This window comes from Rhinatrema bivittatum, chromosome 8, assembly GCF_901001135.1.
Source record: "Rhinatrema bivittatum chromosome 8, aRhiBiv1.1, whole genome shotgun sequence".
In the NCBI taxonomy this organism is placed as follows: Eukaryota; Metazoa; Chordata; class Amphibia; order Gymnophiona; family Rhinatrematidae; genus Rhinatrema; species Rhinatrema bivittatum.
The window spans coordinates 222,253,785-222,274,118 of record NC_042622.1 but is presented as its reverse complement, the minus strand read 5'-3'; the positions used below and the strand labels follow the sequence as shown (position 1 = coordinate 222,274,118).

The 20,334-nt window shown below is 41.7% G+C and overlaps 1 protein-coding gene across 1 annotated transcript in view; it reads right to left on the bottom strand.

The window, feature by feature from the left end:
* Positions 1-1,692: 1,692 nt before the first annotated feature.
* MIER2 (MIER family member 2) overlaps positions 1,693-20,334 on the bottom strand; it is a 257,039-nt gene continuing 238,397 nt past the window's right edge. Inside the window, exons 12-13 of the mRNA XM_029613549.1 lie at positions 13,031-13,167; positions 1,693-3,376 (exon numbers count right to left, since the gene is read on the bottom strand). Coding sequence (XP_029469409.1) covers positions 2,913-3,376; positions 13,031-13,167 — 601 coding nt within the window. The 3' untranslated portion in view covers positions 1,693-2,912. The remainder of the gene's footprint in view (positions 3,377-13,030; positions 13,168-20,334) is intronic.

The window sequence follows — 20,334 nt, the reverse complement described above, 5'->3', positions numbered from 1 at the left end:
AAAAAACTATTTAACTCTGTAAGTGCCACAGCCATTCTAATGTTCTAACGTGATTAGTGAACACTAATAGGATTAAAGTACACAATCTGTTTTACAAGAGGTGGCTGAAGTGGAAGAGCTGTGAAAAGTTGAACCAGAGAACTGTCTGAAAAGAAGGAGGTGTGCCTGTACCTCACAGCTCCAACTCTTCTAAGTCAGGAATAGGACAACAAATCCTATCTCCTTTCTGCATAATGTTTCTAGAACGAAACCTGTAAAATCAGTGTTTCCTATGTGCATATCACACATTCAATAACAGGATAGTTTACTAAGTTGTGTGTGTAACTAATATATCCTCATAACTTTCTTTGCAGGCAATCCAACTACACTGTTCCTTTAAATATGTAGCAGAAAAATAAACCAGTCTAACAACCAAGGTAGCGCACTAGCATCTGCATACATATCAATGATACACTCTCATCCAGTGAGTGGCAAAAGCAGGGTCCTGCCCAAAATGCAGCTCCAAGGAGGAGGAGTAAATTGGATTGTGAGCTAAACTCAGGTGTACACAAGCTATGTCTTTTGCAGGCTAGATATCTGCAAACTTTCCAAAGAACAGGATTAGGTGAATTACCTTTTATGAGGGCCACCTAAAACAGTTAAAGAGAGCAGGTTACAGTACAGTCTTCAGTGTGTTATGGAGAGTCATACAACATAGCCTTTCACATTGTATTACATATTTTCCTGATGGGTTTACAATCACTTGCAAGTAAAATGTGATTTTCAAACATAAGTTGTGTCTAGTGTGATAAACAATTGATTTTCTTCATATCACATCTATTCTCATTTTCTTACTTCAGATTTCAAAATGGAGTTTGTTTTTTGTTCTCATTCTGAATCACCATGTAGTATCATTGGCTTGATGGATGCCATAGTACTGTCATTTGTATGTAGCTGTAGAAATAAACCATTTGTGATTGCTTTCTACTTCATTTTGTTTCAGCAAGGGAAGAACAAATTGACAAAATACACCAGAAATAAATTCAACACCAAATTCCTATGTCAGAAAAAGTACGATTTCTAATTTTTTTTTTTGGCCTAACAAGAACTAGACATGAATTCTTTCAAACTAAGCATTCATTTTCTATTTCTGTGTGTTGCAACTTTAGGCTGGCAGGTGTTGGCCTGGGTAAAACACTGTACCACTTCCTCACTAGTACTGTAAGTTACAATATACTCTGCTTAGTGGCCAAGGATACCTTAGTTGATTATGCTATAGAATACGAGCTCTTATTTTTGCAGAACATAGAAACTTAAAATGCAAATTATTTTCTTCCTCTCCTTGGAAACACTGTCCTGTATATGACAGTTGGATTTTATAGGAAGCCTTTAAGTATGGATTAGAATTAGTCATGTTTGTTACTGTGGTTATCTTGGTATTAGTGACTTGGCTGTTGCATTTATTTATTTATTTTTTATTTTTATATACCGATGTTCCTGTATAATATACATATCGCACCGGTTTAATATACATATCGCACCGGTTTGGAGAAATCCCTGAAAATTTCATTGAAAAAAAAAAATCACAGAAGGTATTTTGGTAGGATACAAAAATACTCCTTGGTGTCTACTGCATGGTAGCAGCAAGATGGGTCTTTGTTTAAAAAAGAAATATAAAGTTATATGAATATCAATCTCTATAAAAAAATTGTCTCATAGTATCATCAAATGAGCTTTACTGAACACAAAGGGGAAGGTCCATGATTCAGCTGTAAGTTCCATTTTTTTTTTACCTGTGACTTATCCAAGATATTAACTCTAGATTTATATGGCAAATTCATATCCCTAAATAGTTATACATTTTCAGGCATTTTGTCTCACTGTATCTAGCTATACAATTTATGGCCCAAACGTTTGCAACATAAGGCTCAAGCTTCTGAGATTATGCTTGTACAGCAGCATTAAATCATTCCTTCCAAGATGAGAAAGGGACAACTAAGGAGGAGTGACAACTAGTGACAAATCAAGCACTTTCAACTTTTCCGAAAATCCACATGGATTACCTCTGGCATTTTGTTTCCATAACTTTTGCAATTCACCCACTGTGTATTAATACATTTCTTCCAAACCTTACAACACAATCCTTGTCTCACTGATGTAGATGATCCATAAAGCTCATTTTTCTTGTGCTAGGACCTCAGCATCTGGCAGCCAGATTGCTAGGTCAGTAAGCAGGTACTAATTAGACTTTCTATGCTCTTACTTAGTCCCCCTTTCTCCCCTTCTTTGCCTTCTAGTGATTTATGTAACAGGTCATTCCACAACATCACATTACTACTATTAGAAAAGAGGAAAAAATGCATCATTTGTATTGCAAAAAAAAAAACCACCTCCGGAAGCAAATGATGAGGAAAGCCCTGCTGTTGGCTCTCCACTAAAAGTCTTCCTCTCCAGCAGCAGCAGTGTCCTTCCATTAGAATGGACTGTGCTTCCATAAGTTGTAGCTCAGCTGCTATTTAAGTAAATAAGTCTCCTCTAAGACACACTTATCCTCCCATATGGTAACCACTAACTCTCATTATTTAGTCTCCATTATGTTCTTCTCTGCAGTCTTAAGACCAGAGTCTCCACTGATACTTCTGGCCACTGTGATTGTCCCAAGGGAAGTTTGCTCACCAAAATCTGGCTTAATGGCTGCTTTCCCGATACGCTCACATGACATCACATGGATGTTGATCAGGTTTACAGCATGGTGTTGCTTGGAATGTGGTAGTCTAGAATTACTTTGAGACCAAACTGTTAAGGAAGGAAAAATGGAGCTTCAGATCAAACCATAGAATGGAGAGCCATAACAGCTGAAACTTTCAAGTTGCAAACAGCTATGGAAAAGTTTTTGATTTGTGTGCAACACAAATTGTAGAGATGAAAAGCTGTCATTGTGACAGAGACTCAGGTGCAACCAGAGGTGCTGGATATGGAGTATGAGCCACAAGAAAACTGTTGACATCTCGAATTTCAACGATGCCAAAATCTGTGACAGATAATGACACTTGTGTAGGAGTCACCTCTGTGGGGTCTCTTTCAAAGTCCATACTGCTAGATATTAAAGGCAGTCCATCATTAATATCTCCAGGAAGAACAAAGTCTATATTCAGGCATCCATCTGAGCTTGATAATGTCTCTTGCTGATCTGCCAGAACCGGACCTGCCGGCAGTTGGTAGAATCCAGTTTCTGATGGATTTATGAGACTTCTGGTACAGGTTGCTGTAATTCCAGATGGCTCCTCTCCAGGGTCAAAAGAACAGTTTGTTTCCGAAGGGGTGCTACATTCGTAGCCCTGTCCAGATTCACTCAGGCTTCCCAGACTGCAGGCAGTGCTTTCCACACTCAAAGATTCTACATTGTAAGATAGGGTGGAGATATACAAGGTAATAAAATTAAGAGTTCTGGACACACAGAACATCCAAACATATGTTAACTTAATATCTGTGCTTACTTGTTCATATTTTGGCCAATGATAACTAGGATATAAATTGTACAGTATATACAGTATTTGATATGATTTTAGTTTGATAAGTGCCTGAAACTTTTAAACATTTATGTTTTGGCCTAATGCACGAATGACACTAAAGGCTTGAAGAAAAGGTTGGGGGTACAGTGGGAGAATGAGGCTTTGTATTTGAGTACATTTGTGCTTCTTTTTAAATTGTATATGAACATATGGGGTTAAACTTCATCACATTATCAATCCCTCAAAGGGATTAAATTGCTTCCTGTTCTGTAAATGCTACATATATATATTGTCTATAGAATTGGCTTTATTTACAATATATGGGAAAACATTTGGGCACCCAGCTTAGGCAGTGTGTAGTACAAATCATCATGCATGGAAAAGAAGTAAGCAAGTACTTAAACTCAAATGGCAGGGAAGATAATTTTCAAAGAGATCTCAGCAGGTACAGTAGTGCTTTATCTATAGAAATGGTCTTTTAAAAAATTGTGTCACCGATATGCACATAAATTACACACATACAAACTGTGAAATACATTTTCAAAGGGGTATTGTGCATAAAAATAACTTACCATGCTGCTGCAGCAGTCCAAACAGATGGAGGCAGAGAATAAAACGTTTCCTGTGACATCATTAACTATATATATATATATATATATATATATATATATATATATATATATATATATATATATATATCTAGATGCAGACCAGACAAACCAGTATTCTCTGTCTCCAGCAGATTGTAGGATGTTCTGGTGGTACAGCAGGATTTCTTCTGTTGTCCATTTTGTTTGTCAGGCAGTTTTTATTTTAAGCCCTGTCAGACTTGTACCAGGGCACCTGTTTTCTTCCAAGCGAGTCCTGTTGGAAGGCTCTCTGACCCAGAGGAGGTTTGGTAGAGCCTGAGGGCATGGGCTTGATTGCCCTTGGAAAGATCTTCTTAAACTTACCTTCCCCCACTTCACTCATAAATAAATAAATACACACACACACATAAAATCAAAGACAGAGAGAAGCAAAGCAGCTTCCAGAATGATAGCAGAGCTTTTCTTTTCAGGTCTGCCAGGGGTAAGTACCTGAGCAAAGGTGGGGGGAACCTATAGTACTGGGACTTAAATTTTCCACAGCTGCTGCTTTGCCTCTGGCTCCTTTTATTCAAGGGTAAGAATCAATGGCACAGAGAAAGTTCAAGGAGGAATTTAAGGTAGCCGAGGCCATCGCAGGAACAGTGGCTGAGTCGGAGGCTGGCTGGTTGGAGGTGTTCGCCAGTTTTCATCCAGGTTTGTGACTTCTGCCATTGTGGTATGAAGGCTTCTATGGCCATTGGGCAGTGTACTCTTGGTCCACGGCTCACTTGTGTAAGCTTCCTTTCAAAGGGAAGTTGCTGTTTGGTAGGAATTTAGAGTGGCTGGTCAAGAATATGGGGATCCAAAGCCTCAGAATCTCCCCAAGGATAAGGGCATGTTGTTCTACTAGGACAACAGAGGCCAGAGTCAACTCTGAGTTCCAGAATATATAGGCCAGGAAAGCAGTCAACTTCCCAGTTCCCCTCCTCAGCAGATTTGGAGTAGGGGAATTGCAGGAGATTGGTACTTTTCTTTTTCGTTGTCATCTCTATTAGTCCAGAAATTGTCCGGGCTCACTTTAGCTCAACATATATGAGGGAAGGTCTGATTTTATTAAGCTTGGGGGAAGACGGAACTTGAGTTCAGGTGGCCATTTTCATCGGTGGCCACGACCCCTCCCTGAAGCTATGTTTCTAGCCTTTTATGATCTTGATAGGTTTTCCTCCAGGTCTGTGACTTCTGCCATTGTGGATTGAAGGCTTCTATAGTTTCGCCACTGGGCAGTGGACTCTTGATCCTGTCATAATCCGCTATGCTGATGGGAGGAGCAATCAGGAGTATTCTGTAAGCGGAGTAGTGGGTGGATCCTTGGGCTGGTGGCAGATGACCACGCCCTCGGGGAAAGATCCTGAGAGGGACCACCGGTCAGGCTTAGAGTATGGAGACAGACACACACTAGTTCTTTTATTAAACAGGTCTTGAAACCACCAGAGGTGGCAGTAGTGAGCTGAAGTGCCCGGCAGGGCTGAAGTCCCTCAGATATTGGAACAGCGATCCCTGGATGGCTGAGCTGTTGAGAAACTGTAGACAATGAGTAGGCAGGGTATGCAGGTTCAAGAACAGAACTAGATGACAACACTCACATATTGGTCTCAGGGAGCTCAGGAGCTGGAAAGGATAGGCCCTCGAGGAGCGAGTTCCTGGTTCCAGGGAAAGCTCTGAGAGAGCGATGGTAACTCACAATGATGTAGATGTGATGGCTTCCAGGCAGAAGAGAAACAGCAGATAGTCAGGAATGAGGGCCCTCGAGGAGCGAGTACCGGTTCCTGTCTGTAACCTGAAAAGTAAAGAGAGAGTGAGGCCCCCGAGGAGCAGGTACCTCTGGTAAGTCCAAGGAGGCAGAGTAGCTTAGGCAGGGAATCTGAGTAACCTTGTCCTATCCCATCCCAAACCCTTGCTAACTCAGTTTGATAGCGATATCGAAGACCTTTAAATATCGGAAGCGGATGACGTCATCTCAGGGGGATGCCCCTGAGGTTCGCACCCTTGCTGGTACTTCACTCAGCGCGCGCGCCCTAGGCTTCAGGCAACATGGCGGATCTGCAGCGTCGAGCCGGACCGGGGACGCCGGAGGGAGACGGCAGGGAGATGCCGTGGCAGCCAGCTGTCCTTCAGACCTGGAGGGAGTCGCCACAGAGGTAAAGAGGGTGGAGTGAAGATGTCAGGCAGCGACGGTCGCAACAGATCCACAGCTCACTTTTGTAAGCTTCCTTTCAAAGGGAAGTTGCTGTTTGATCAGGAACTAGAGCAGTTGGTCAAGAATCTGGGGGTTCAAAGCCTCAGAAGCTCCCCAAGGATAAGGGCAGGTAGTTCTACTAGGTCAACAGAAGCCAGAGTCAACTCTGAGATTTCAGAACATACAGGCCAGGAAAGCAGTCAACTTCCCAATCTTTCATATTCAAGGGTAAGAATCAGTCTTTTGTGGGGGAGGGGGGGGGCAAGAAAGCAGCTGTGCCAGCAGGGACCAGCCACTCTTCGTAATGAAGAGCAGCAGGTCCCATTCTTGGTTATACCTGTAGATGGTCACCTTCAGCAGTTTGTTCAGAAATGGACCCAAATAACTTCAGATTGGTGAGTTCTAGATGTCATTCAGTACGAGTACAGAATAGAGCTCACCTCTCTGATTTCTGATGCTTTTATGGTCTCACCCTGTGTTTTTCCAGCCAAAAGGATGGCAGTTCGGCTAACTCTCCAGAGGCTTCAGTTATTACAGGCTGTAATTCCAGTTCTGCTACAAGTACAAGGTCACAATCATTACTCCATTTATTTTGTAGTCCCAAAGAAAGATGGATTTTTCAGACCTATTCTAGACCTGCAAATAGTAGTCTTCGTATTTCTCATTTTTACAAATCTGGTCATTTATAGTGACTGTTTTGCATAGTGAACTTCTCTCAACACCATATTTTCACATTCCCTTTAGGGAGGATCATCAGAGATGGCTCTGGTTCTGTGTCTTGGAGAAACATCATCAATTCAGAGCACTTCTCTTTGGTCTGGCCATGGCTCCAAGAACCATTACCAAGGTAATGTTAGTAGTAGCAGCCTTTTTAAGAAAGGAGGAAATCATGATCCATCCATACCTAGATGACTGGTCAATCAGAGCCAAGTTCCATCAAGGAGTACTGGCATCCAACAGATGGTGCAGTTTTTAGAAAGGACAGGCTGAATGAATTTTGCAAAGGGCAAACTCATCCCTTCCCAGTCTCTCTAATACTTGTGGTACATGTTCAACACCAAGGTAGATCGAGAATGTTTAACTCTGGAGAAGGTGACTAAGATTGTAGGTCAGATAGAGAAGTTCAGTGCTCAGGAAACACTCAGAGCATGGTATTATCTACATAGCAGCCACCATGGATCTGGTGCTGTGGGCCAGAGCTCATATGCATCCACTACAGTATTCTCTTCTGACTAGATGATCTCCTCAATTTGTGGCTTCCTTTTCCAGGATCGGTGCAACAGAACCTCATCAGATGGTTGACTCTGCAAAATTTAATGAAGGGAGTGAGTCTACAGCCAACTTCATGGGTTCTGATCCTTAAAGATGACATATTGACAGCATGGGGAGCACACTGTCAAGACCAGGTAGCTCAGGAACTGTGGTCTCAGGAAGAAGCTGCTTGGTACCTCAACAGATTAGAAACCAGAGCCATCAGTTTAGCTTGCTTGGATCTTCTGCTCTTTGTAAAGGAAATGGTAGTCTGAGTTATGTCTAACAATGCAATAGTGGTGGCATATGCAAACAGACAGGGAGGTACTTGGAGCCAGGGAGTTTCCAAAGAAACAAGTCTCTTGTTTTGTTGGGCAGAGGAAAATCTACGGATTTTGGTCACGCATATTGCAGGTCCTGAGAACATTCAAAATGATTTTTTCAGCAGGAATGTTTTGAATACAGGGGAATGGGAATTCAGGCAAGACATCTGACATTGTGATAAATTGCAGGAAGACCTCGTGAGACTGGAAAATTGGGCATCAAAATGGTAGATGAAATTTATTGTGGATAAGTGCAAGGTGATGCATATAGGGAAAAATAACCCATGCTTTAGTTTCACAATGTTAGGTTCCATATTAGGTGCTACCACCCAAGAAAGAGATCTAGGCGTCATAGTGGATAACACATTGAAATCGTCGGTTCAGTGTCTGCAGCAGTCAAAAAAGCAAACAGAATGTTGGGAATTATTAGGAAGGGAATGGTGAATAAAACGGAAAATGTCATAATGCCTCTGTATCGCTCCATGGTGAGACCCCACCTTGAATACTGTGTACAATTCTGGTCGCCACATCTCAAAAAAGATATAATTGCGATGGAGAAGGTACAGAGAAGGGCGACCAAAATGATAAGGGGAATGGAACAGCTCCCCTATGAGGAAAGACTAAAGAGGTTAGGACTTTTCAGCTTGGAGAAGAGATGGCTGAGGGGGGATATGTTAGAGGTGTTTAAAATCATGAAAGGTCTAGAATGGGTAGATGTGAATCGGTTACTTAGTCTTTCAGATAATAGAAAGACTAGGGGGCACGCCATGAAGTTAGCATGTGGCACATTTAAAACTAATTGGAGAAAGTTCTTCTTCACTCAACGCACAATTAAACTCTGGAATTTGTTGCCAGAGGATGTGGTTAGTTCAGTTAGTATAGCTGTGTTTAAAAAAGGATTGGATAAGTTCTTAGAGGAGAAGTCCATTACCTGCTATTAACTAAGTTGACTTAGAAAATAGCCACTGCTATTACTAGCAGCGGTAACATGGAATAGACTTAGTTTTTGGGTACTTGCCAGGTTCTTATGGCCTGGATTGGCCACTGTTGGAAACAGGATGCTGGGCTTGATGGACGCTTGGTCTGACCCAGTATGACATGTTCTTAAGTGATGAGGTATTCCTCAGTTGGATCTCATGGCGACTCGCAAGAATGCCAAAGTTCACCATTTCTTCTGCTGCTGCAGGGAGTTTGGTTCCAAAGGAATATATGCTTAGTTCAACTGTGGCCAAAATAGGTGCTCCTTTCCTTATCGTCCACAAGTCCAATCCAGACAATTGGGGTTTTCTCCTTGCCAGCTGATGGAAACAGAAGAAAAGCTTTACTGTACTAAATAGAATACTGTTGGTACATAATTAGGCATGCTGCCTGCAGTCCTTCAGTATTCTCTGTCTCCAGCAGATGATAGTGGTATCTAACTTGCAGTTGGACTTGATTTCCAAATTGCTTCCAGGTGTGTTAGGTTCTCTCTGTAGCCTCCGATTGGAAGGAACTTAAGAAAAATAGAGAAAGAGCGTACTTTAATCATTCTAGTAGTGCTGTATTGGCTGAGAAGGCCTTGATATGTGGATCAGATGAGGCAGCAGATCAGTTTACCCCTGCGATTCCCAAGAACTCAAAGACTGTTAATTCAGGGTCTGATTCTCATGGAAGACCTGTCTCCATTTTATCTTATGGTCTAGTTCTTGAGAGGTTACGCCTAGACAAGAAAGGTTACTCCTCTTCAATGATTGCTACTCTTTTGAAGGCCTGCGAGAATTGTACTTCACAGGCTTACGTTCAGATCTGGTGCTTATTTGAGGCGTGCTGCAAGGAATGGTTGGTATCTCCATGAAAGGTGGATATTTCTAGCATTTTGGCCTTTTTGTAACAGGGATTAGATGAAAGTCTAGCACGGAAGTCTTTGAAAATTCAAGTGGTTGCGACTCCTGTTATAGAGGTAGAATCCAAGGGGCTCAATTGCTTCTCATTCAGATGCATCATGTTTCCTTAGAGGGATAAAGTGGGTGTGCCCCCTTTCAAATTGTGATTCTCCAGTGGAACCTTAATTTGGTTCTCTGGTGGCCTCACCATTTGAATTCTCAAACAAGCTTCTCTGAAGGATATGTCTTTGAAAACACATTTTCTGGTGGCTATTTGTTTGGCTAGGCATATCTCTGATATGCATACTTTGTCTTGTAGGGGAGCCATTCATGTTTTCTCTCCAGATTCGGTTTCCATCCAGTCAGTTTCTTCTTTCTTGTCTAAAGTGGCTTCTGCCTTTCATTTAAATCAGTCAATTTCTTTTCCAGTCTTTTCTAGGGAAAAGTGTCAGGACAGAAAAGAAGTCTCTGAGGTTTCTGGATGTCAGGTGGGTTTTCATTAGGTTTTAGGGATGTGAATTGTTTTTTGATGATTTAAAATATCGTCTGATATTTTTTTAAATCGTCATTAATCGTTAAAGAGTGGGATACAATAGAAATTCCACCGATTTATCATGAAAAAATCGTTAATCGGGTTAGTGCACACTAACGGGAGTTAGGACACAACCTAAAAACCCACCCGACCCTTTAAAACCTCTCCCTTAGCCTCCACCACCCTCCCAACCCCCCCAAAAACGTTTTAAAATTACCTGGTGGTCCAGCAGGGGTCCCGGGAGCGTTCTCTCGTGCTCGGGCTGTCGGCCGATAAACAAAAAACCCACCCGACCCTTTAAAACCGCTCCCTTAGCCTCCACCACCCTCCCGAACCCCCCCCCCCCAAAACGTTTTAAATTACCTGGTGGTCCAGTGGCCCCCCCAGCGATCTCCTGCTCTCGGGCCGTCAGCTGCCACTAATAAAAATGGCGCCGATGGCCCTTTGCCCTTACCATGTGACAGGGTAACCGTGCCATTGGCCGGCCCCTGTCACATGGTAGGAGCACTGGACGGCCGGCGCCATCTTTAAAAATGGTGCGGGCCATCCAGTGCTCCTATCATGTGACAGGGGCCGGCCAATGGCACGGTTACCCTGTCACATGGTAAGGGCAAAGGGCCATCGGCGCCATTTTTATTAGTGGCAGCCGATGGCCCGAGAGCGGGAGATCGCTCCCGGGGCCCACTGGACCACCAGGTAATTTTAAAACATTTTTGGGGGGGGTCGGGAGGGTGGTGGAGGCTAAGACTGCGGTTTTAAAGGGTCGGGTGGGTTTTTTGTTTATCCGCCGACAGCCCGAGCGCGAGAGAACGCTCCCGGGACCCCCGCTGGACCACCAGGTAATTTTAAAACGTTTTTGGGGGGGTTGAGAGGGTGGTGGAGGTTAAGGGAGTGGTTTTAAAGGGTCGGGTGGGTTTTTTGTTTATCGGATCAGACGCAGCCGATAAAAGAAAACTAATCGGGCCGGACGGAAAAAAATGCACGATTTGAACTGGAACCAAACCGATTCCGGTTCCGATTCACATCTCTATTAGGTTTTGGAGATCGCTAATCCTTTCCATAAAGTAGATCATTTGTGCTGTGTGGAGGACCATGCAAAGACGAAGCAGCTTCTAAAGCATGTCTATCAAGATGGATTAAGGAAACAATTGTTTCAGTTTTTATAGTGAAGGGTAATCAAGTACCAGAGGCCCTTCCGGCCCATTCAACAAGAGTGCGGGCTTTTTCTTGGGCAGGGATGTTCTTTTGCTGTGGAAGATATTTGCATATTGGTCATCTTTGCATTCTATTACCAAACATAACAGACTGGATGTGCGCATGAAAGGATGTGAAATTTGGAGCAGGTGTTCTCAAAATGGCCCTAACTTCATCCCTCCTAAAAGTGTATTTCTCATCTGTCTGGACTGGTGTAGCAGGATTTAAAAAAAAGAGGAGAAATTCAAACTTACCTGATAATTTCCTTTTCTTGAATCTTGCTACACCAATCTAGGATGCTCCTGGGAAGTTTGGGCCTGTTGTAACTGGAGGAAGTATTTTTCAGCTCTCTGTGAGGCAGTTCTTACCTTTTGAGGCAATGCCTCTCTCTTCTATTCTCCTGTTTTTGTTCTGTTCCCTGCCATTTTGGTAATGGGGGTACAGGGGGTTTTTTTTGTTTTTAAGAGGATCCTTTTTGGCTTTTGAGCTATTTGCTTCAAGTTTTTAATAAAATGTTATTAGTTTCTTTTTTTCAAGTGCTTTGTTACAGGAATACTGGCTTTATCCAGCGTTCACTACTTGTATATACAGGTGGTGATGTCATGGAAAAAGTTTATGTTCTCTGCCGCCATCTATTAGTAGGGGAGTATTCAAGGAAAGGAAATTATCAGGTAAGATTACATTTCTCCATATATGTGTGCATATGCTATTTTATAAATGTCAAGAGTACATGCATATTTTTGGTTTCATGTTACATTTTACTGAGGAAAACAAGGGGTGGTTTAGGGACATTCTGGGGCAGGGTTCTGAAGTAAGTGCAGTAGTTGTTGCTTTGTAAGGGGTATATGTATATATATTACCAAACTTATTCGTACTCTTTTACACCTGCTTATTGACTTGCGCATGTGAAAATTGACTTGTCTGTTGTCTGCAGTTTTTGGGTGGGAGCTCTGAATGAACTTGTGGAGGTATCGGCTAGTGATTTCAAGTAGGCATGCAAGTATTTTTCATATGGTATATGCGCATACTTTATAAAATACCTGCCTCCATGTTTATTTCTGGATGTTTATTTGTGCAGTGTCACAATTATATCACACATAAAATAAATATGTGGAGAAAGTACATATTTGCTTGAATTGGAAATGTATGCACATACTTTCAAAGCAGAAATGCATACTGTTTTTTAAGCTGTGCAGCTGCAGCAGTAGTTTATAAAATACTACCATTAATTTCTGAGTGTCCACTTATGTGTGTAAATGCTATACTGTGGAGAGGTTTGAAAATTTGTATCTCTATTCACATATAAGTAGGTGTTCCATAAGGTGGAGTCTGGGTGGGGCTGGAACTTACGTGCATATCTTTTTATTTTAAAAAATTTGTGCATAAATTCTTTCGGCACCAAATAGCAGATATAATTGTGTGTGAGTAGTTTTGTTGGGATAATTTTCAAAGAGAACTTGCATACACGTTTGCTTTGAAAATTGGTCTAACTTGGGCACATAACCCACAAATTTATGCAGCCTGTTATAAAACTATCCCCATAAGGTGCTAGAAATGGAAAGAAAGGATTACCTGTGCTTTCTATGACCAGATGATCTTGGTTGAACTGGGAATCCAAACAGCTCGTGACAGAAGGCATTGGAGGAGAACTGTGGGGGCGGCTTGCACTCTCCACCTCTCCACCATCTAAGTCATTATCCACATAATCCCTATGTCATTGGAAAAAGAAATGAGATACAAAGAGAAACAGCTATCAAAATCAAATGTGGGCAAAGGAAACAAAACTTGTACAGGAAAACAATCATAAATGTAAGATGCCTTCCCTAATAACACCCGTAAGCTAATTATACCATAGCAAAATATCTTCCGTATTTGAAAAATTGACATCTCATGAATTAATTTTCAAAGGAATTAAGCACGTAAAATTAGCATATACTTGCATAAGTAGATTGTACTCATTACATGCTATTTTATAAACATCAAATGTACGTATGTATTTTTGGTTTCACGTGCACTGTTTTATAAGAGATTTATGCAAATACATTAGGCAACTTATTTGCACAATTTTACACCTAATTTTATCAAGTGCAGTTGATATCAAACTCGTCTGTTTTCTGCTATTAGTTGGGAGGGAGGTCTGCAGGAACTGGGGGAAGTTTAGGGTGAAGAGCTAAGAAGGTCTTCATGATATGGAGAAGGACTGGGTGAACTGGTGTAGGTATCAGCTAACTGGTGATTTCAAATATGCACGCATGTTTTAAAATATACCTATTTCTGCATATACATTTTTTTGTGTGTGTAAAATATAGGTGTGTATATGTATAAAATAGTATGTGCTTTCAATGCATTGCAGATATTCATGTGCACATGTATTTTGGGTAGACATATGTGGATTTCCTAATCTGCATGTACCTAATAACGTGGTTATAAAATACTGTAGTAGATCCCCACACAACCATATATATGTGTATATAGAGCCGTGCGGAGTTGTTTGAAAGTTATTCTTTCAGTGTGCTAAGCTTATGGCATTAGAGTATTTTTTTATGGTCATAACAGTAAAATTAAGAATATTAAAATCAAGCAATATTAAATGCTCCAATTAAAAGATGCAAGAACAAACAGGTCAACAATGGTAAATCAAACCTAAAATTAATACTATAAAACCTGTAAAACCAGAGTCAAAGTGCAAAGGCTAGACTAAAAGCCAAGATTCATATCATATAGATTCATCCGTTATTGCCAAGAAGCGCATATGAAAGGGAACCAAGTTATCAATTCATTCCTATTAACCCTCTGCCTCCTACGTTCATGCTAAGCACAATCCAGGCCTTCAAAATAGGATACCAAGTTTCTCAGTTGGGAGATTCTGTATTTTTACAGATGTTGTCTGCACAAATATTTTCTAGTATGCCCATTCCCATCCACTGAGCAGATAACTTGTAGAGCTGTTACTCATGAAAAACTATACAGAATCAGCATGGTTTATTTATTTTGGAGGATTTTTATTCCGCCAACACTAAAACCTCTCTCTTATTATTTATCTTAAGATATAACCAAGCTTTTTAAGGGTACTTTCTTGTTGGAAGAGTGTCACATATATGACATGCTGAGTTGTATAATTATTTATAATATATTACAGTGTATTGAATGCAGAAATGGGCTGAACACTTCACAGACCATCCAAAGTCAACCACTGAGCCTTTGACCAACTAAGAAACTCATAAAAAAATATTTTAAGTTCCCTAAATTAGTTGAAGAGATCAAAAAAGCCAAACATTTGAATTTTAGCAAACTATCTGGGCAAGGATATAATTCCAACCAAGTTGTACAAAGCAACAGGCACAAAGGCTACTGAGATATTTTACAACTTGAGTAATGATTAGGAGGAAGAAGCAGTGGCACAAGACTTTAGAGACAGCACTAAAAATAAAGGAAACAAATAGGCCGATTTTCAAAGGATTTAAGCTGTTAGAGTTAACTCAGAAGTTAGCTGGATAAATGATTATTTGGGCACTTATTCAGCTTTAGCTGGATAGGTTAGGGGCATTCCGGGAATGTAACTGGGAGGATTTTGCTGGCTACCTCTGATATTCAGACTTAGCTGGAAAACTTAGCTGGCTAAATCTAATAGGGTCAAAGAGCTGTCCTAAAGTAAACTGGCTAACTTTAAGATAACCAGCTATATAGCTCCAAAATGAGCTGGATTGTGTTTGAATATGAATCTCTTAACTTTTAGAGTTATGCTCCTAAATTGGACTTTTTGAAAATTTACTATGGCTGAGTTCCCTAAATTTAGGATACCAGTTTCACTAGTCTCCTAAATTTAAAAGCCTAAAAAGTGGATGGCTACCAAGGAGGAGTTAGGGCGGGGAAAAAAGTTAGATGCTTAGCACTCATTTTCAGCATTAGGTTTCTAACTATCTGGTTGATTTTAAAAGGAATGCGCGTATTGGCACATGCTTAATTTTATAATGTGCATGCAAACACATGCATATCATTTAAAATATCCCTTCCGTGCATATGTATGCAACCTTTACCCGCATATTTTAATAACATGCTTGCACAAGTGACCATATTTTGGAGGGGAGAGAGCCTCTGTAAGAGAGACAATATGACTCTCTATATAGCTCTGTGAGACTGAGCGGTGATTTCCACAGGCCTGGAGACAAACTAATCTGATTACAGCCTTGCTTAAAACAGTATATCTTTATTACAGCTTCAAACATGCACATTAGTAGACTGTCTTCTCTTCAGAACAGTGTACTCCACTTACAATTCAGTACTTCTTCCCTCAGAACTCACAGTTCAGCTTCATCTTGGCTCAGTGTTTGGATAGTGTTACATTACAGGAGCTGCATTCCTCCTGGAGACCTGGGCCTTCTCTGGTTATTCCCATCTGGATCCCAGCTTTTATTCCCCAGTCTCTGGTTATGCCCTTTAAGCTCCACCTGCCCCGCAGGATTCCACCTATAGAGCATACTCTCCTTAAGGAATTTAAGGTGGACCAGGCATCTAGCCTGGTCCTGCGCAGGTAAACAGGGGAACCCTAGGGCACTGCTTCACAATCTCCCACTGTAAGAGGGGCACTTTCAATTCAGGATGGGAGTTTGGGGGAGAGGGCGGTTGTACAAGGTTCTACAGACTCTTAAGCCCTAGGCAGACCAATGTAACACCGCCTCCCCCCCCAAACCCACCCCAAGTTGAACATGCCCTTCTTACAGTGGGAGTTATAGAGAGGGTCATATTGTCTTTCTAATAGAGTCTTCCCCCACCCCCCAGGGCCTCTCTGCTCCTCATCCTATAAGCCCCACACTTGACCCCGAACCTCGCATTTCATCAGGACCAGCAGTAAAGTTACGCAGGTAACATGCCAACATGCGCCTTGATCAGCCTTTGTAAAATTCGGGGTAACATGCGTAAGTCTTGGCCCTGCCTCAGAACGCCCTTTACCATCTTATTGACGCATGTATTTCCTGGCTTCTTAAAATTTGCATTGCTTGCGCGCGGCCCACATACGAGAGTATGGGTCCATTTTTGAGCGAGCAACGCTTTTAAAATCTACTTGTTAGCATCCTAAATCTAGGCAAGTGAGAAGCAATCCTATATTTTGGACCCTAAGTTTCAGGGTCTTAAATATAGATGAATTTTCAGCCGATAATGTAGGATCCTAAGTTTGATTGAAAATAGGTGCCTAAATTTAGGTGCTTCGCTTTTTTTAAATATTGGCCTCAAAGCGAGTTGTTAAAACTACACAGGCATTTCTGTCCTCTGTTCAGTAGGGACATACTTGCCCACATTCTTCTAATCAGACTAATCACAAACATATCTGAGGAGAATCTTCCAAAAGCACTGTGTGGTTTTAGACTTGGTTGCAGCACTACTCCATGAATTCTACTGAGAAGCAAGTCCAGGAAAAATGTTTAGAGTAGAACTTGAATCTGTAGGCAGTCTTCATTGGCTTGACCAAAGTCTTTGATACAGTCAACAGACAGGTTCTGTGGATCATCCTCACAAACCAGGTTTGTCCAAGAAGGATAATACAAATTATCTTAGACCATATGACAGGCAAATGTTCTTCAATGGGGGCACTTGTGAAATATCTGAAATTTCAAATGGTGTGAAACAATGCTGTGTATTTGTTCTTTGCCTGTATCCTCAAACATGCAAGAAGGGACTTGTATTAGGGGATACACATCATCTAGCAGCTTGATGGCTCCCTCTTTGATCTTCAAGGCACATTGCTAAGACCAAAATGCTTCTTGTCAAAGCATTCTTTGCAGATGACTGTGCCCTGATGACCCATAGATACAACAGTCTTCAGGTCATAGAAACATAGAAATGACGGCAGAAGACGACCAAATGGCCCATCCAGTCTGCCCATCAAGTTTTCATACTTATTTTTCTCATACTTATCTGTTACTCTGACCACTGAGGTCAGGGCCCTTATTGGTAACTTTTTGGTTCTAATTTCCTTCCACCCCCGCCACTGATGTAGAGAGCAGTGCTGGAGCTGCAACAATATGACGTATCAAGCTTAAATGTTAACCGCCACAATAAGCAAGCTACTCCCACACCTATTTGTTTACCCAGCCTGTGCAATTTAGTCCTTGTTGGTTGTTGTCTGAATATAAAACCTCTTTTCTTCATTCCCTCCTGCCGTTGAAGCAGCGAGCTGCGCTGTATATGTATTCAAAGTGAAGTATCAGGCTTGATTGGTTCAAGGTAGTAACTGCCGCAACAAGCAAGCTACTCCCAAGCTTATTTGTTTTTCCAGCCTGTGCAATTTAGTCCTTGTTGGTTGTTTGAATAAAAATCCTCTTTTCATTCCCCCTGCCATTGAAGCAGAAAGCTGCTTGGATATGCAATGAAAGTGAAGCATCAGGCTAGTTTGGTTTGGGGTAGCAACCGCCGCAACAAGCAAGCTACTCCCATGCTTATTTGTGAATTCAGATCTTTTTTCCCACATTTCCTCTTGCCTTTGAAGCATAGAGCAATGTTGGAGTCGCATTAACCTTGTGTATGTTTATTGAATAAGGGTAGTAGCCATCATTCCCGCAAGCCACCCCCATGCCTCTTCTCTTCATTTCATTTCATTCACATCCTCAAGACTTTATGGATCCACAGCGTTTATCCCACGCCGTTTTGAAATCCTTCAGAGTTTTGGTCCTCACCACTTCCTCCGGAAGGGCGTTCCAGGCATCCACAATCCTCTCCGTGAATAAATACTTCCTGACATTGGTTCTGAGTCTTCCTCCCCGGAGTTTTAAGTCATGACCCCTGGTTCTGCTGATTTTTTTCCAACGGAAAATGTTTGTCGTTGACTTTGGATCATTAAAACCTTTCAAGTATCTGAAAGTCTGTATCATATCACCCCTGTTCCTCCTTTCCTCAAGGTCATCATTGATAGTTTTATGGATGCAGTCAAGCTTTTTGGTCTCATCTTCAAACTCGCTAAAACAGAGGTCTTACTCCAGCCTACATCTCATTCCAGTGCCCTAGCACCAGCTATCTCTAAGGCACACAGTTGAAAAATGTAGATCAATTCACCTATCTGAGCAGCAGATTCTCCAGTGGTAGTTCTTTTGACAAGGAAATCACCCCCAGAATCAGCAAAGTCAAGCTGACTCTGAACAAAAATCTTTTACCAATATGATATCCATCTCTCCACTAACACAGTGGTCTTAACACCTCTTCTTTATGGTTCTGAGATGCGGATTCTGTAGATGGCATATTAAACAGCTCAAGCAGTTCTACATGCATTCTTTCTGCTTAATAACGAGCACTTGTTGGCAGGAAAGAGTGTCCAGTGTTGAGAAAGCAAACAACCATCACTGAGGAAATACTGCTGAGAACACAATTCAGGTGGACTGGATGTGTCAACAAAACAGATGACCACCAATTCCTGAAACAGATCTTAAAAGAGGAGTTGAGGCAGGGCAGAAGAAAGAAGGGACATCTGTGTAAGTGCTTCAAAGAATCTGAAGAGCAATATTCAGTGGGATGGCATTAATCCCAATGACTCAAGCAAATGGTTCAGGACAGGATTCATTGGTTGTCTCTAACAAGATAAGCATGCAGCATTTTGGAACTGGATTACTGAAATTTCATGAAAGGTGCCACAGAGCAGCATTGACATCAGTTATGGACTTTGCCAAAATGTATTTCACTTTGTGTATCAGGGACCAATCTTCGAAGCCACAGATATCTGTGACAAAATCATCATCAATAACTTACCAATATTATTATTATATAAAAATATAGACCAGTCTGGAGGCTCAGTGGAAGTGCTGTACACTGCTATGAGGAGGAGCTGGGTTTGATTTTCAGGTCCTGTTTTCTGCACCCTAGGCAGACTGGGGTTGGGGATACTATAGAAGCAGTATTCACAGCCTCTGGGGGCGAGAGAGGAGGAATGTAGGAGATAGAAGACGTTTCACTACTGTATGCAACCAAAAATGAATATTGACTCCGCAAGAAGGATGCCAACTTAATATAAGGGACGTTGACATGTATGTTTCAACAGAAAAACAAGATGAGGAACTTTTAACCAGAATAGCAATATGTGCCCAGGTCATCTATCTGCCTGTTAACTTAAGGAGCTATAGCTTCTTTCCACAAATAATGTAGTAAGCTGCCCTGGGATAGGGAGAGGTCAGAGACACACAAACAATAAAAAACTGCCCAGGGCAGCGCTGGTCAAGAAGTTACCATACCCTGGTCCAGGCTCGCCTTTGAGCAGGAGCATTAACCCCCCCTCCCCCCGATGGGACAGGGGGGGCCAGCAGTAAAAAAAAAAAGATACCATCCACCCCTCTATTTGACTATGCATGAGCTGTTTACATATGCATGTCTGGGCTGTTAAAAGTAGCTGGGGAGAGGGCTCGGGCAGGGGGGAGGGGGTGACTGGCAGAAGAATTCCATAAACACCAGCAAAAGACGATGCCCAAAGCTTCACCCCTGTCCCTGCGGCGAAGTAGGAGAGCTCCTCTGTCCTAGAAGACTTCACATAAGAGAGTCCTGCCGGTTATCTGGCTGTTCTTCTCCAGAGCTGAGAGAAGCCTCCTCAGCCCAGCAAGAAAAAGAGACCAAGAATGCAAGCTCTCTTCAGCAAAGACTGCCTCAGAGACATCCAGTCAGACTGCTCCAGGGTGAAATGGAAGGTAATCTGCTAAAGTTATGGGTGTAGTTAACTAAACTATGTTTATTAATATACCCTAAGCAAGTCAAGGTCTCTGATATGCTAAGTTTACTAATTATGCAGAGCTTTACTCAGTATAACCCTGTGCTGTGTTAAGGACGTTAGAGGCATGTGTTTATCTTATTTTAACTGATAAGCCTGAAATGTCTGAAAATAAAGCAGTCTGATTCTGAGACAA